The sequence below is a fragment of the Cebus imitator genome, unplaced genomic scaffold, assembly GCF_001604975.1.
Source record: "Cebus imitator isolate Cc_AM_T3 unplaced genomic scaffold, Cebus_imitator-1.0 Scaffold280, whole genome shotgun sequence".
Classification (NCBI taxonomy): Eukaryota; Metazoa; Chordata; class Mammalia; order Primates; family Cebidae; genus Cebus; species Cebus imitator.
Window position 1 is genome coordinate 1635556 of NW_016107595.1, and position 17912 is coordinate 1653467.

General features: G+C 54.8%; 1 protein-coding gene across 5 annotated transcripts in view; it reads right to left on the minus strand.

The window, feature by feature from the left end:
* The window catches only part of UNC13A (unc-13 homolog A), an 86149-nt gene extending 68806 nt beyond the window's left edge, over window positions 1–17343 (minus strand). For all 5 annotated transcript variants that reach the window (XM_037728770.1, XM_037728767.1, XM_037728769.1 and 2 more), the window contains exons 1-4: window positions 17182–17343; window positions 4364–4393; window positions 3030–3129; window positions 1429–1546 (exon numbers count right to left, since the gene is read on the minus strand). In XM_037728770.1, coding sequence (XP_037584698.1) covers window positions 1429–1546; window positions 3030–3129; window positions 4364–4393; window positions 17182–17203 — 270 coding nt within the window. In that variant the 5' untranslated portion in view covers window positions 17204–17343. The remainder of the gene's footprint in view (window positions 1–1428; window positions 1547–3029; window positions 3130–4363; window positions 4394–17181) is intronic.
* Window positions 17344–17912: the final 569 nt, after the last annotated feature.

Below are 17912 nucleotides of genomic sequence, written 5' to 3' on the forward strand. Positions count from 1 at the left end.
AAAAAAAAAAAAAAAAAAAGAAAGAAAGAAATGAAATAACAAAAAAAGAAATGAAATAACAAAAATGAACAAAGAAAAAATAGTCCCCAGTCCCTTCTGTATGTCTGGTTTATACTGGGTGATGCCAGGGTCCCCAAGAGGCCCCAGCCATCATCACCCTGTCCCCTGAGGAGCCCACAGCCCTGGGAAACAGAGCTGGACACGGGCGCCCCCAGCCCCATGAGGTCATAGCTAGCCCAGAGGGAGGAAGGAGGGCTAAAGGATCCAGGGGGAAGTCAAAGAGGGCTTCCTGGAGGAGGACACATGGGAATTTAGAGGGCGATGGAAAGGGGGACACTTGAAACTCAGGGAACAGACTATGCAAAAGTTCAGAGGCTGGAATCTGGGAGGGGTGGAAGTTGGAGTGTGGGGGGAGACGAAGCTAGTGGGCAGGTGCCATCTAAAGGGAAATACACAGGGGAGGATGGATCAGAGCTCCGGGTAGTAAGACCCTCCTGGGGTCAGCATGGAGGGGTTGAGACTTAAGGTCAGGAGGCCAGCCATTGGGCTGTGGAGACAGACGAATAGACACGACCACAGCTTGGTGCAGTGGCTCACGCCTGTAATACCAGCCGTTTGGGAGGCCGAGGTGGGTGGATCGCTTGAGCCCAGGAGTTCGAGACCAGCCTGGGCAGCATGGCAAATCCCTGTCTCTATTAAAAAAAAAAATTGGGGGACATGGTGGCGTGCACCTGCAGTCCCAGCTACTCGGGAGGCTGAGGTAGGAGGATCTCTTGAGCTTGGGAAGTCAAGGCTGCAGTGGGCCATGATCGTGCCACTGCACTCCAGCCAGGGCAACAGAATAAGAGCCTGTCTCAAAAATAAATAAATAAAAAACAGACACCACTACTACCTAACCATGATGCATGGACTGAGGGGCCAGGGTTCTTACCCAGCACCTTCTGAGCTGCTGTAACCTTCCTGCTGCTGCCCATCTGGGACACAAAATGCTAATTGCCTACGTTATCCCTTTTCTCCTTCCATAGTAATATATTTTTAGCTGTGCCTAGAGTTGAACAGCCTAGGACTATATTTCCTAGCCTAGGACTACATTTCTCAGAATCCCTTGCAGCTAGATGTTGGCCACATGTCTAAGTTCTGGCCAATGAGATGTGCCTGAACTCTATGCCCCTTACCACCTTTTCCTGGTTGGAATGAAGATGCAATGCTGAGCCTAAAGCAGCCATTTGGGGCCACAAGGTCAAAGCCACATGGAGAGAGAAGCAGAGCAAGATGGAAGTTGTATTAGGCCCTGGTGACTTTGGAAGGTTCATGGCAGGCCCAGGTGTCTACGTTGATGTTGTCAGGGGATAGGAGATAAATGTGGATCTTGTTGAGGCCACTGGCCTCTGGGCTTCCTTTCTCACCCTCAGGCCACCCGCCACTCACCTCATTGGACTGGCGGATGGTCCGCAGTGGAATCCACACTGTGCCCACCATTGTGTCCCAGATGAGGCCCTTGTTCCACACCTCCACCGTCAGTCCCAAATCCAGACGGTTAATCTCACTGTGGAAAAAGGACAGGGGGCATCGAGGGAGAAAATGGGGTTTCAGAGAGGCTAGTTCATTCATTTGAGAACACACAGCATACCACAATTCAAACCCAGGACTGGGAGTGTCCTAGCTGATATGATAACATGGTGGTTCTCATTTTATAGAGGGGAAACTGAGGCCAGTGAGGGAAGTTAAGAGCTCGAGGTATCACAGAAGGACTAGGATTGAAAGCCGGGGAGGACGGCGTGGAGACAGATGTGACACACCGACTGCAACTTCATCTTTCTGGGCCTTCCTTGAGCCCTCCAACCCTGACCATGCTGGCCAAGTGGGGAAGAGGATCAAATACCTCCACAGCTCCCTCTACCCCCAGGATAAGGACATTCAGGGACCTCTGTTCTTCCCATTGTCATCTCCATCTCATGAGGTGAGGACGCGATCCCACCTCCAAGCACTTTCCCTGCAGGCCTCGTCTTAGACATATGTTGATTCAGGGGCGCAGGAAACTTGGCGAAATGTGAGATTCACTGAATTTACAGCTTACCAAAGATTTATCTTAAGGAATGTATTTTAAAAATATACCTGTTGACTGGGCCTGGTGGCTCACATCTGTAATCCCAGCACATTGGGAGGCTGAAATAGGTGGATCACCTGAGTCCAGGAGTTTGAGATCAGCCTGGCCAACATAGTGAAACCCCATCTCTCCTTAAAATGCAGTTAGCCTAGTGTGGTGGCACACTCTTGTAATCCCAGCTACTTGGAAGGCTGAGGCAGAAGGATCACTTTAATATGGGAGGTGGAAGTTGCAGTGAGCTGAGATCTCGCCACTGCCCTCCAGCCTGGGGAACAGAGTGAGACTCTGTCTCAATCAAACAAACAAAACAATTGGTGGCGACGCCTGGGAAGGCGTGATGCCCTGAAATTGTAGCTTGCGGGTGGTGGTCAGGGAGGGCTTCACTGAGGAGGTGACACAAGCTGAGCCAGCTGAGGACTGGAGAGCAAGTGCAAGGGCCTTGGGGCAGGAACAAACTGGGAGGTGTTGGAGAAAGAGGTAGGTGTGGGTGTGGCCGGGGCAGGGGAGTGAGACGGAGATACAGCGAGAAGGTGGCAGGAACCGTGGGGAAGACTATGGGTTTTATTCTGAGGTCGATGAGCCACGGACAAGTTTGGAACATGGGAGCGACAGGATGTGATTTGCAGTTTTAAAAATATCCCCCTGGCTGCCTGGAGGAGAACAGATTGTAGGAGGTGGATAGCACAGGAGGCCAGGGCGGAGGCTGGCGGGCAGCGGGGACTTGGCTGGTGGCCGCGAAGACCAAGAGAGGTGATTGGCTTGGGAATGTGTTTTGGAGGTGGAGGAGATAAGGTGGACACAGGATGAGGGAGGCTGGAGAGGAGTCGCCTGGGCTTCCCCGGTGTCCAGTTCTGCCCCGAGGGGCCAGCGAGGTGCTGGGCTACGCCAGGGGCCGGGGCCATGCCAGAGGCTGCAGACTCACAACATGAAATCCTGCTCCCAGCTGGGCTGGCTGCCCCGCACGGCGATGGTCGTGCTCTTGACATTCTGCACTTTCAGGGTCACGTACGTGTTGAATTTCTCTGTGGCAGTGAGAGCAGGGGTCAGCACTGGGGCTCAGGGGCTCTCCAGTGCCCCTTTCCAAGCTCTAGACGACCTGCTGGGACCCCCTTGGGAATTTCTGGGCCACTCACCCTCTAACCCCCAACCCCACCTTCAGGGCACAAGGGAGGGGCCTCAGTGTGGGGAGATGTGGAATTTTGGGATGCTTCATCCAGCTGCCTCAAAATCACTACCTCATTGGTTTTTGGCTAAAAAGGCTGAGGCCCCAGAAAAGGGAACAAAATTGACTGAAGAAACCCCCTTTGCTGGGTGGGCGCGGTGGTTCACACCTGTGATCCCAGCACTTTGGGAGGTCGAGGCGGGAGGATCACTTGTGCCCAGCCTGGATAACTTGGGTAAACCCTGTATCTACTAAAAATAGAAAAAATATTTAGCCGGGCACAGTGGTGCAGGCCTGTGGCTCCAGAAACTCGGGAGGCTGAGGTGAGAGGATCGCTTGAGCCTGGGAAGTTGAGGCTGCAGTAAGCCATGATTGCACCAGTGTACTCCAGCCTCAAAAAATAAAAAATTAAAATTAAAATTAAAAAAAGAGGCAGGGCGCGGTGACTGACACCTGTAATCCCAGCACTTTGGGAGGCTGAGGCAGGCGGATCATTTGAGGTCAGGAGTTCGAGACCAGCCTGGCCAACATGGAGAAACCCTGTCTTTACTAACAATACAAAAATTAGCTGGGCGTGGTAGAGGGCGCCTGTAATCCCAGCTACTTGGGAGGCTGAGGCAGGAGAATCGCTTGACCCAAGGAGGTGGAGGTTGCAGTGAGCCAAGATCGCGACACTGCACTCCAGCCTGGGCAACAGAACCAAACCCTGTTTCAAAAAAAAAAAAAGAAGAAGAAGAAAAGAAAAGAAAGAAACTCCCTTCGCCTCTGTGAGCCTTACTTTTCACACCTGTAGCCCATTTAAGAGTCCCCATCCTGCCTCTTAGGACTTTGGGAAGAGCCACTGGCTCAGGGCAAGCCCCACCCTGATAGAATCTCCCATTATGGCTGGGGAGACCGGGGAACACCCATACAAACTCCAGGGACCCCATGTCAAGGGCTGCCCCTCCCCCTGTTTAATCCTCTCACCCCTTTCCTGATGCTCAGAAGACACAAAGCTCAAGTCTAAGTCTGGTCTGCAAGAGACAGACAGACAGACAGACAGAGAGACAGACAGACAGGCAACACGGGACAGGACAGCAAGAGAAGCCACTTACCTTGGGCACCGTCAAACTTGGCTTTTTTGACTGTGGAGAGAGACAGAGATAGGGAAGGGAGACGGGGGGAGAAGTGGGAGGAGAGGGGCAGAGGTACAGAGAGAGTCAGAGACACACCAAGACAGAGACATAAGGAGAGAGACACAGAGGAGAGACAGGCAGAGATCAAAAGCAAGAGACAGGTTTTTAAAAAGATAAAGATAGAAGCAATGTCAGAGGCAGAGACAAGGGGGGGAGGAGAGGGAGGAAAGAGGAGGCAGGGATGAGAGGGAGAGAGAGAGAGAAGCCATCAGACAGATGAGCACAGGCAGCCCTAGGATGGAAGGAAATTTGGACCCTGAGAGCAGCCCCTACCCCTCCCTCTCCCTCCAACCTCTGCCCCCATCAAATTCCCCAAGCTCCCCAACTAGCTGTGCCGTTACCCACAATTGAACAAGATTAGTGGGAGAGGCCTCCTACAGGAAGCCCTCCAGGATGGCCCCAGAAGAAGAGGGGAAGTTGAAGAGGTGGAGAAAAAGAAGGTGAGGATAAAGACAATCTCTGATGACTCCACCAGCCCCTTCAGTCCCGCAAGACCTCTTCCTCCATTGTCCAGCTCAGTCTGCGATGTCAGACGCTCCCAGGTTTTGGGGAAGCCTCAAAGAAGGCCGGGCGAGGTGGGATAAAGCAACCCAGAGAGCTGGCTCTCAAAGTGCACACGGAGGGCAAGGCGCGGCAGCCCACACCTATCACCCCAGCACTTTAGGAGGCTGAAGCACGTGAACCACCCGAGGTCAGGAGTTCGAGACCAGCCTGGCCAACATGGTGAAACCGCGTCTCTACTAAAAATACAAAAATTAGCCAGGCATGGTGACGGGCACCTGTAGCCTCAGCTACTTGGGAGGCTGAGGCAGGAGAATCTCTTGAACCCCGGAGGCGCAGGTTGCGCTGAGCTGAGATCGCACCACGGCACTCCAGCTTGGGTGACAGAGCAAGACTCTTGTCTCAACAACAACAAAAGGTAACTCGGGTGGAGACACCTGCGTCCTGGCTGGAGGGCTGGCAGGGACTGTCCAGCCCCACTTGCTTGTGGGAGGTGCAACCTGAATATATGTCAGGCACCCGCCGAGGTCCAATCTTCTCACATTTCACAGAATCCCACGGCCCCAAGAGATTCAGTGCCATTCCGCCCCTCCTAGCACTTATAACCAGGTATTCAGTTTCCACTGCCAACACCTCTCACAGTCTGCTCCGTCCCCCACATCTTTTTCCTCCATTCATTCTCTACTCCCACCCCCAATCTGTTCCCACACTGAGTCCGTCCTTCCTTCCTTCCTTCCTTCCTTTCCTCCCTTCCTTTCCTCCCTTCCTCTTCTTTCTTTTTTTCTTCCTTCTTTCTTTCCTTTCTTTCTTTCTTTCTGATGGAGCTTTTCTTTCTTTCCTTCCTTCTTTCTTTCCCTCCCTTCCTTCGTCCTTCCTTCCCTTCCTCCCTCTCTTTCTTTCTTCCTTCCTTCCTTCTTTCTTTTTTTCTTTCTTTCTTTCTTTTCTTTCCTAGTCTTGCTCTATTGCCCAGGCTGGACTACAGTGGCACGATCTCAGTCACTGCAACCTCTGCATCCCGGATTAAAGCAATTCTCCGGCCTCAGTTTCCCAAGTAGCTGGGGCTACAGGCATGCAACACCATGCTGGGCTAATTTTTGTATTTTTTAGTAGAGACAGAGTTTCACTGTATGTTGGCCAGGCTGGTCTCGAACTCCTGACCTCAGGTGATCCACCTGCCTCGGCCCCCCAAAGTGCTGGGATTACAGGTGTGAGCCACCGCGCCAGCCCCTTTTCTTTCCTCCCTATTTTCTTCTCCCCTTTTCCTTTTCAAATTAATGTCTTTGTTTGTGTAGGCAATGCATGCACACGTTGTGAAATCCAAAACAACCAAGAGATGAGACACGGAGAATAAAGCTCTTTCCATCCCACCCCTTCGTCTCCCTCCCAGATGCAATCAACATTGGCAGTTGCTTGTACCACTGGAGATGGTCCATGCATCGGCAATCATACCCACGTTCGCCTTGCTTGATTTCCAAGACAAGTGGCGCACTTGACACCCACTGTTCTAGCCCTTCGTGTTTTTTTCAGTATGTCTTGAAGAGCGTGTGCTAGTGAGTTCAAGGATAAATTCCTAGAAACAGAATTGTGTCTCTCTGGGCAGATGTCACAGCCTCCCATCCCGGGTTTGCAACTCTGTCCTCATCGCTTTAATTTCTGCCTCACAAAAGGCACCTGAGTGGAACCAGTGAAGAGAGAATTCCCATGAAGATCAGGGGAAGTGCCATGGCCCTCAACACATGTCAGTAAAGACTGTTTCCGGCCAGGCGCGGTGGTTCCTGCCTGTAATCCCAGCACGTTGGGAGGCCGAGGCGGGTGGATCACTTGAGGTCAGGAGTTCGAGACCAGCCTGGCCAACATGGTGAAATCCCATCTCTAGTAAAAATGACAAAAATTAGCCAGCCTGGTGGCGTGCTCCTGTAATCCCGGCTACTTGGGAGGCTGAGGCAGGAAATCGCTTGAACCTGGAAGGTGGGGGTCACAGTGAGTGGAGATGGTGCCACTGCCCTGCAGCCCTTAGCTGGGCCTTCGGAGAGGTGAGCGCTGGTTTGAGCCAGGCTCATATTCCAGAGCTGTGTGACCCTGGGCAAGTGAATCACCTCTCTGGGCCTTCATCTCTGTTTGGTTCCATCTCTGCCTTTTTTTTTTTTTTTTTTTTCCCTAGATCTGGTTTTCTCTCTCACATCGCCCCACCCAGCCCCCAGGGAGCGCACCCACCTGGCACCTCACCCCTGGGGCTGAGATAGGTTCAGGAACACTCAGGAATGTGCCCAGGAGCTTTGGGCCTCACTCCAGAGGAGGTCCAGCCTGCAGCTGTGCAGACCCTCTGTGAGGGGAGTGGGCAGGGGAAGGGGCAGGAGGGAAAATGTTGATGGCGTCAGGGGGCGGAGGAGAGAGTGACAGAGGCTGACACTGGCCCCAGAGCTGGAGGGTCTCATGCAGGGAGAGCAAGGGAGAGGAGAAAGGAAGAAATGGTAGGATGAGAACAGGAGGCTCCAGACAGATGGAGAGAAATAGACAGAGACACAAGGAGACAGAGAGAGCGCCAGGCGTAGAGGCATATGCTTGTAATCCCAGCTACTCGGGAGGCTGAGGCGGTGAGGGGGAGCCTTGAGACCCGGAGTTCAAGACCAGCCTGGCCAATGTAGTAAGATCCCATGTCTAAAAATAGCAATTTAAAAGACAGAGAGGGGCCAGGCGCCATGGCTCACACTTGTAATCCCAGCACTTTGAGGCCGAGGCAGGTGGATGGCCTGAGGTCAGGAGTTTGAGACCAGCCTGGGCAACATGGCGAAACCCCATCTCTACTAAAAATACAAAAATTAGCCGGGCGTGGTGGTGCATGCCTGTAATCCCAGCTACTTGGGAGGCTGAGGCAGGAGAATCACTTGAACCCGGGAGGCGGAGGTTGCAGTGAGCCAAGATGGCACCTGGGTGACAGAGACTCTATCTCCAAAATAATAATAATAATAATAATTGTAAAAGAGAGAAAGATTTCCACTAGGGAGGGCAGGCAGGTGGAGGAGACACTGGGGAGAGGAGAGACCATTGGGGGAGAAGAGGAGGGGGGTGCACACGGCGGTGGGGAAGTAACAGGCCCTGGGGGGGTGACACAAGGGGCTCACTGGGGTCTAGCCTGGGCTTGGCCCCACTTAAAGCTCCTCCAGCTGTGTCCCATTTTATAAACCACGGATTTAGGCTCAGAAGGGAGTGCAGTAGCTGCCTGATCTGTTCTGTCTCTCTCCCCATCCCTGTCTCTCGTCTCCCTCCTCCCTGTTCGGTTTCTCTCCACTCCTGCTGTCTTCTTTCAGTCTCTATTCTCTCCTTCTCTCTCTCTCTGCCCTTCTTGTGTCCCTCCCTTGGTCAATCCGCCTCCTCTTTCCTAAGCCTCAGCTCCTTGCCGCAGCTTCTCTAGGCTGGAGGGGAATGGTCTCCGTAGGGGTCCTCAGGCAGTGGGGGACCGGCTGGAGAGCTGTACCTCTGACAGCTGAAGCCAGGCTCCGGCCCTTAGTTCCCTACGGAGGTCCAGGGTGAGGACCACGTTTTTTCATCACCGGGGCTCGGAATGAGTGGGAGAGGGGTCTCAGAGGGAAAGGGGGACAGGGAGGGGGGCGGAGAGTGGGAGGATCTCAGAGGGAAAGGGGAATAGGGAAGGGGGCGGAGAGTGGAGGGGGGTCTCAGAGGGAAAGGGGGACAGGGAGGGGAGCGGAGGGTGGGGAAGGGGGTGTCAGAGGGAAAGGGGGACAGGGAAGGGAGCGGAGGGCGGGGAGGGGGTTCTCAGGAGGGAAGGGGGTTCGCCGTGGGGGAGGGGATTCGGGAAGGGGGAGGGGCGCGGAGGAGGAAGCGGGCTCAGAAAAGGCACCCAGTCTTCCTCCTTGTCTTCCCTGGTCAGTAAATGGTCCCTGAGTCACCGTCTTCGTCGTCACATCCCGCCACCCTCTCCCCGCCCGCGCCGGGTTGCGGTATCAGGGTCAGCGGGGCGGAAGCGCCACCCCTCCCCGGCGGGCTTCGGGTCACACGCAAGAGGCTATTTATAGCGTGGGCGCGCGGAGGGCGTGGGCGGCGCGCCGGCGGGCAGGGGGGTGGGGGACGAGGGGGGGTGCCCGCTGCGGTCCCCAGCGACGAGCGGGTGGAGACACCGCCTCTTGCGGCCTCCGAGGTCTTTGGGCCCCCCCCAGCAGCGCTGACTGAGGAATGTAGGGGCGGAACCCGGGGAGGCTGAGGCAGGAGTTCAGGCTGCGGGGACCCCCCTGCAGCCTGGCTCCGGGCCTCAGTTTCTGCATCTGGAAAATGGGAAGACAGAGTGTCTGGCCTCCCTTGCCTTTCCTTTCTCCGCCTCTTCCCTCCTCTTCCTCTCTCACCCCTTTCGCAAAATCATGATTATAGTGTCACTTATACTACTATCTATTATTATTACTAGCATCATTACTGTTTTTATTATTTGGTTGTGTTCTAAGGGTATCCCTGGCCTGAATTCTAGGATTTGAAGACCCTGGATGCTTTTTTCTCTTCGCTCCCTTTCTCTCTTTTTCTTTCTCTCTTTCTTTCTCTCTCTCTTTCTTTCTCTCTCTCTTTCTTTCTTTCTCTCTTTCTTTCAACAGGGTCTCCTCTCTGTTACCCAGGTTGAGTGCAGTGGTGTGATCATGGCTCACTGCAGCCTCGACCTTCCAGGCTCAAGTGATCCTCCCCATTTAGCCTCCCGAGTAGCTGAGACTGCAGGTGCGCATCACCATGCTTGGCTAATTTTAGATGGGATCTTACTCTGTTGCCAGGGCTGGTTTCAAACTCCTGACCTCAAGCGATCCTCCCACCTCGGCCTTCTAAAGTGCTGGAATTACAGTCATGAGCCACATGGCCAACTGACCCTGGGTTCTAATTAAGGGGACTCCAGCCTTGGGGCACTCGCTTCCTGACCTGCCACGTGGGGATGGGATGGGGAGACAGGAGGTGGAGATCCAGCCGTCTAGGGCTTCTGAAAGACCACCTGCTCCAGGATTAGCCTGGGGGAGGGGAGGAAGCATAAAGAATCCAGAAATAGATTCTAGGAGATTTGATCGTTTTGTGTGTGATGTTGGTGGCGGGCATTTCAGCGGGAGACCGATGGGCTTTAGAATAAAGGACCTAGCTCCGCTGATTTCACATCCGGGAAAGACTAAATGAGGACCTTTATCTTCCGTTGACACAACGGAGCCCGACTGAAGCCTTCGGTGTAAAAAGCACCAAGAACCTGGAGTTCCAGAGAGCTTCAGGAATCAGGGATTTCTGTGTGTGTTGCTTACCATGTACCACTCAGAACTAGGCCTAGCCTATAGTAGGTGCTCATTAAATAGTAATTCGTGGAAGGAATGACATCACCTCCTCCAGCAGCCCTGCGGGGTTGCGCTAAGAGCTGTCCCCCAGAGGAGTGGGCAGGCGCTGTCCGCGGTGCTGAATGTTCTGTCCCATGCCTTTGTACCCTCAAAGAAGTTGGCTCCCTCCTAAGTGTGGGACTGGGGACCCCTCTAGGAGTGTTCGCTCCTCAGGCTCCAGAATGCAGTGGACTCTCGGAAATGTCCTACACTCAGAACCGCCTTCCAGAAAGCTTTTAGTCCCCATTAATAAAAACATCATCATTGATTTTTTTTTTTTTTTTTTGAGATGGAGTCTCACTCAGCCCAAGCTGGGGTACAGTGGCGCGATCTCGACTCACTGCAACCTCCGCCTTCGGGGCTCAAGCCATTCTCGTGCCTCAGCCTTCTGAGTAGCTGGGACTACAGGCGCCACCACGCCCAGCTAATGTTTTGTATTTTAGTAGAGACAGAGTTTCACCATGTTGCCCAGGGTGGTCTTGAACTCCTGAGCTCAGGTGATCTGCCCGCCTCAGCCTCCCGAAGTGCTGGGATGACAGGCGTGAACACCGCGTCCGGCCCATCATTGATTTTTCATGTCTTTTGCTCACACTTATTGGACCTTTCCGTAGGTCAGGCGTCATGCCGAGGGCTGTGTGAACCTCACTAGAGAGTTTTGGCAAATGTAGATGATGGGTGCTACTCCCGTGCCCATTCCACAGATGAGCACACTGAGGAATGCAGAGGATGTGGGACTTGCCAGGAAGTGGGGGACTTAATTCACACTCAGGGTCAGGCGCAGTGGCTCACGCCTGTAATCCCAACATATTGGGAGGCCAAGGTGGGCGGATCACGAGGTCAAGAGATCTAGACCATCCATCCTAGCCAACATGGTGGAACTCTGTCTCTATAAAACAACAACAACAACAACAAAAAAAAAAGAAAGAAAGAAAGAAAGAAAGAAAGAAAGAGAGAAAGAAATTTACACTCAGGCCTGCTGGACCCAGGATGTCCTTACTTGCACCTCGCAGAAGAGGTCCATTGTATGTGGAAGAAAACTGAGGCCAGGTTAGGGAAAGGGCGAGGCTGCAGCTCTGCAGGGCATCCCATGAAGACGGTAGGAGCTGAGACCTAGATGCAGCTCCTCCAAGCTAGAGGGTATCAGGGACTGGGTAGCCAGGAACGGTGGGATGTGTGAAGGCTTCTTAGGCAAGGGGCAGGGGAACCGCCCCAGTGAGTAGAGACATTATGACATGTCTGGTTATTGGGTGCATGAAAGAAGAAAGCAATCCTGGCTGAGTGTGGTGGCTCATGCCTATTATCCCAGCACTTTGGGAGGCTGAGGCAGGTGGATCACTTGGTGGTTGGGGGTTTGAGGCCAGGCTGGCCAACATGGTGAAACCCTGTCTCCACTAAAAATACAAAAAATTAGCCGGGCATGGTGGTGCGTGCCTGTAATCCCAGCTACTCGTGAGGCTGAGGCAGGAGAATTGCTTGAACCTGGGAACTGGAGGTGGGCAGTGAGCCGAGATTATGCCACTGCACTCCAGCTTGGGCAACTCTGTCTCAAATAAATAAATAAATAAGCAGGCAACCTCAGGGCAGATCTTCACCCCACAGAAGGGACTTGATTGTCTCCCAGGTCCTGGGAGCTGAGAAGGCTCAACCTTTTCCCCAAACCCCAGTAGGCTCTAGAGTCAGTCAGCTCCATCTGTGACTCTGTGACACCAGACAGGTTGTTAAACCTCCCTGAGCCTCAGTTTTCCTCATTTGTACAATGGGGTTATTGTCAGGGCTAAAGAGGGCGCAGGCATAAAAATCCTCAACATCGTGCCTATGAAATGCAGTGGCTCACACCTGTAATCCCAGCACTTTGGGAGGCTGAGGCAGGAGGATCACTTGAAGTCAGGAGTTTGAGACCAGCCTGGCCTCTAGAGATGAGAAACCCCATCTCTACTAAAAATACAAAAATTAGCCAGGCATGGTGGCACATGCTTGTAATCCTAGCTACTTGGGAGGCTGAGGCAGCAGAATTGCTTGAACCTAGAAGGCAAAGATTTCAGTGAGCCAAGATCACACCACTCCACTCCAGCTTGGGCGACAGAGTGAGGCCATGTCTCAAAAAACAAAACACACACACACACACACACACACACACACACACACACACACAGCTGAATGGATAAATGGGGTTTATAGCTGATACTGTTACAAGTTGTGAAGCAAACCCTCTGCCGCCTAAATTCACTGATTTGTTCATGTCATTTATTCATAAAATGTTTGTGGAGTCTTTAAAACGTCAGTTGGGTGTGGCGGCTCATGGCTATAATCCCAGCACTTTGGGAGGCCAAGGAGGGCAAATCACTTGAGCCCAGGAGTTCAAGATCAGCCTGGGCAACAGGGCAAACCCCTGTTTCCGCAAAAAATAAAATAACAGCTAGGCAGGCGTGGTGGTGCATGCCTGTTGTCCCAGCTACTCAGGAGGCTGAGGTTGGAGGATCGCTTGAGCCCTGGAGGTCAAAGCTGCAGTGAGGTGAGGTCATGCCGCTGAACTGCAGCCTGAGTAACAGGCTCTGAGTGGGACTCTGTCTCAAAACAAAACATCAAGTGGCCTATGCAAAATGCTGTGAGGCACATTGGAAGAGCTGGAACCAAGTCTCCTCACCACCACGCCTTTACTCATGCTGCTTCCTCCACACAGAATACATCTCCCTCCTGCTCATCTTCCCCTCATCATATCTGAGACTCAAGTAAATGGTGGTGGTGAAATCGGGGCAGGCTTCCCAGAGGAAGAGAGCCCTGGATAACCCACTCCTCAGCTCCTTTAGCCCTCCCTCATCTGTCATTCTAACCTCATGGGAGATGCGGGGGTGGTGGCTAGGAATAGAGCTGGGTCCCCAGAGCCAGTAACAGTGCCTGGTATACAGTAGGTGCTCAATTAATGCTTGCTGAGTAAATAAAATGAGGGACTTCATGAAGGAACCAGGTGGCATTTGCCATTCACAGCCTCAGGATGCTGCTAAGATTTAGCAAGTGGATTAAGGTGTTGGAGAGCATCGGGGCTCCACACGGATAAAGAAATGAAGGGGGAGGGCAGAGGTAAGGCCCATACGCCATACAGGGTGATCTGCTGTGTGTTGGTGCCGGGTGTATACACGAGAGCTTGCATTTGCTTGTCCTTGCTTGGATATTTGCAGCAGTAGCTGGCTCATGTTACCTGGTCAGGCAAGTGCCTGCCTGTACACGGATATGAGTGTGCATGTGTGCAGAGCATGTGCACCCTTTAAGTGCAGGGAGGAGTCTGCACGTGCGTTTCTGGGAGTAGGGTGTCACTACATCGGAGACACACTCTGTGTGTGAGCTTGTGGGTGATGTGTTAGGTGAAAACCACATGTATTGATGTTCGCCTGTGTGCATGGATGCAGTTCTGTGGCAACTGAATCTGTTTCCCTGCATACATGTACACGCTCCTGTGCAATGAAATACCCAGATGTGTATTTACTTGTATGCGTCATCACCCCTCGTAGAAAGGGGCTGCTCTGAATGTCGAGGCAAGTGTCATATGCGTACGTGGCCTTGACATGTGCTTATATGAATATATACGTGCTTCATGTGGTTGGGGACCATAACAGATACGTATGGGTACATGTCTGAGCATGAGGACGCGAGTGGATTTTTCTTTTTTTTTTTTTGAGACTGAGTCTCTCTCTGTGGTCCAGGCTGGAGTGCAGTGGCCTGATCTCAGCTCACTGCAACCTCCGACTCCTGGGTTCAAGCGATTCTCCTGCCTCAGCCTCCCGAGTAGCTGGGACTACAGGCATGCCACCATCACACCGTCTAATTTTTTTTTTGTCTTTTTAGTAGAGACGGGGTTTCACCATATTGGTCAGGCTGGTCTTGAACTCCTGACCTCGTGATCCACCTGCCTTGGCCTCCCAAAGTGCTAGGATTACAGGTGTGAGCCACCGCACGCAGCCTTTTTTTTTTTTTTTGAGACAGAGTCTCACTCTGTTGCCCAGGCTAGAGTGCAGTGGCAGGATCTCAGCTCACTGCAAACCTCCACCTCCCATGTTCAAGTGATCCTTCTGCCTCAGCCTCCCGAGTGGCTGAGATTACAGATGCACACCAGCACACCCAGCCAATTTTTTGTATTTTTTTAGTAGAGACAGAGTTTCACCATGTTGGCCAGGCAGGTCTCGAACCCCTGACCTCCAGTGGTCCACCCACCTTGGCCTCCCAAAGTCAAAGTGCTGGGATTACAGGCCTGAGCCACCACGCTTGGTTGGATATGAGTGAATCCTTATGTGACATGTATATTGTGAACATTCGTCAAACACACGTGGATACATCTATATGTGTGCTGGCAGACACACACACACACACACACACACGTGTGTTGCTGGGACCATGTCTACCCCAGCAGGCTGTGTCCTATATACATGTGTATGCTTGTGTTCACACAGGAGTGTGAGTACACACGTGTGCCTATGAGCGTGCCTTTCCAGGCACATGATCCGCGTGGAGCCTTATGCATCCTAAGCATTTGTGTCCACACAGGAATAAGTCTGGGTATGAATGTGTGTAGACATTGGCAAACGCCTGTGGGTCCCCAGTGGAGGGGGAGGGCAGGTATTTCCTCAACTAGAAGGATGAGCTCAGGCAACGCGCAACCCATCTCAGCCTAGCTTCACTCCAGCCAAGCCCACCCCAACACTCTCAGCTGGGGCTCAGCCATCCCAGCCCCTCCCCTCTGGGGGCTCGTCCCACCTCTCTCCGGCAGGCTGGCCTCACCCAGCACTTTTCCCGCTCCCCACGCTCCCTGCCTCCTACTCCTCCTCACTCCAAACTCACACCTCCCTTTACACCTCTGGGCCTTACCTCCCACCCTACTGAACCTCTTCCCCAGCCTTGCCCCTCCCTCCCAGCGACTCCCTTCCACTCAGGCGGCGACACCTCCCTATAAAGTCCACAGAATCCAGCCCAGTCCTCCCTCGACGCCTCTGTTTCTGGAAGCCTCATCCCTCTTGCCTCCTGCTGCCCCTCCCTTAATGCCACCCCCGCAGCCGAGCCTCCAGTTTGCCTCAGAGTTAAGGGTGAGATCCCCGCCTCCCCCCACTCTACTAGGAAAACCTTCCAGAGAAACCCAACTTGGAGGATGTGAGGAGGGGTGGGGCCGGGTGCTGGGGGGGGAGAAGAGAGAGGACGGAGAAGTCGGTCAGGAACACCCACGTCGGAACCTCCTCCAGTGCCACCCCTAAGAGCCCGCAACTTAGAGCAGGGGGAGAGGTCAGCAGGGGGTCTGGACATTCTTGTTCCCCTCTCCTTCCGTCCTCAGGCCTAGGCGGTGGGGGGCGCCTAGGGGTCTCCTTCACTTCCCTACTCGCTAACTCCATAGGCCGGGAGGCTAGGGGCTGGAAAAGTTGGCCTTCGACTCTAGGGATTCTTCTTCCAACACCCCCAGCCCCGTCCAACAGAAACGAGCTCAGAGAAAGGAGGCCCCTGTCCCTTTAAGAGCACCCGCGTCCACGCCGGCCCAGCCCGGCCTGATTTGCACTCGGGAAGCCACCGCGGCGGGGAGCGGGCGGGCGGGGCACAGTTTGTGAATGAAGCGGCTGAGGGGGAGGGGAGGGAGGAGGAGGGGCGGCGGGGGCGGTTCCCGGCTCCCCTGCCTGCCCACCCTGGGTCCAGGCTGCCAGAGTTCTGCACACACGCGCTTCCCGTCGCCCGAGGTCTCCCGAAGCCCGATGTCTCAGGCTTGGCCGACACACCTCTTCCCCCACCCCAGCCTTCTTGGAGCGGGTGGGAGTGAGGGGGACCCCAGGCCTTAAGAACCAGGGTTCAGAGCTCTGTAGGCGTTGAACGGCGGTCCACCCCCATCCCTGCCACCAAGGTCTCTCAGAGCTTGAGTTCTCAAACAGGAGTGCCCAGGACGCCTGGGTTCGGGTGGGCTGGCTTCTCCTCATCCCCAGAGCCATAAAGGTGTGGGGTGGGGGGGTCATGCCCCTCCCACGTCTCCCTCCCTCCCCCAACCCCAACGCAGAGCGTGGGCCTGGGCGTGGGCCTCTGTGCAGATGGCGTTCTGGCCCCAAAATAGCTCCCCCACCACGTCTCCCTCCCTCCCTCTCTCCAGCGCAAAGTGGGTGAGGTGAGGAAGGGCTGGGAGGGGGACCAGGGGACATTGCTCTTCCAAGAAGTAGGCTCCCTGCCGAGAAGGCCCTGAAATGTGTTTGGGAGAACCGGAGGGGCGGGGAGCGGGAAGACCTTCTTGCCATTCCTCCAACCCCCATTCGGGAGGCCAAAGAGTTAACTGGGAAAGCGCCCCCAGACCCCCAGTCACAGCCCTCCCTGGACGTTGGGAGGAATCTCCTGTCTCCCCACTCCCCCCACCCCAGTCCTTTTTACACCCAAGGCTGGGGGAGTCCTAGAACTCGTGGATGTCCTGATGGCCAAGCCCCCCTACCCATATCTTACATCCCCAGGTCTTGGAGAACCCTCCCGCCGCACTCGGTTCCAATTTCCAGCCGGGTCCGCGTCCATGAGGACCGGCAACCCAGTCCACACCACCAGACCCCTTCCAAGTACCCCGCAGGCTTCAATCAAACTACCCAGCTCAGACTCTTCCTCACCGACCCTCTAAAAACCCGGTCTACACAGACGCCCAAGTCTAGAGCCCCGGAACCCCGTCCGCGTCCACACGACCCCTCCAGCAGGACCCCCGAGACCCCCCCCCCGACACGGATCACCCCCTCCGGCACCCTGCCACGTCGACAAGGGCTACCCCTCTCAAAAGTCCAGCCGCCTGGACTCGGGTCATCCACCCACCCCAGGATTCCCCCAGGAGCCGCATCCACGCGGACCCCGAGCCCAGCTAGCTTCCACATGGGTTCCCCGACCCCCAGCCTCGCCTCCTACCTCCAACGCAAAGCAGAGACATGTCTCCGGGCTCGCAGGCGGGCCGGAGGCGCCCGGGCCGGGTCTGTCAGGTCGGGCTCAGCGGCCGCTGGGCTGGGGCATCTCCCGGCTGCAGCCCGCGCTCGGCTCACGCCGGGGCCCGGCCGCCACCGGCCATCTTGGTTCAGCACCGGGGGCGCGGACAGCGCCTGACGTGGCGCTGATGCGGGGTGGGCAGGCGGGGCCCAGGGACGCCTGATGGGGCGGGGGCGCTGCGGGCTGGGGGGGCGTTAAAGGGCCTGGCTCCGGGAAGGGGCGCCCCGCCCCAGACCTCCTCGTTGCCTGGGGACACAGGGCGAGGGCGGCCCCCACGCAGATTTCCTCCTGGGCGTGTGCCCCCCAACCCATGCACGGACACTCTGGCACTGATAACCTGGGCAAACTCCTCCCTGCAATACTCAAGCAAGTACAGGCGAATACAAGCTGTTGTGTGTACACCCGGCACCCAAACGGGCAGATCGCCCTGTTGCCTGAGTATCTCTCTTCCTCTGTCTCTGCGTCTCTGTCTCTCTGACTCTGCTGCTCGGTCTCTTTCTCTCCCTGGGTCTCTGTTCTTCTGACTCTCTGTCCACTGCTGTCTCTCAGTCATGTCTGTCTCTCAGCTTCTCTCTGTACAGTCTTTCTGCAGCTCTACTGCATCCTGTCTAGGTCTCTCTTTATGTCTCTAAGCCACCCAGCCCATGGGTCCTTGC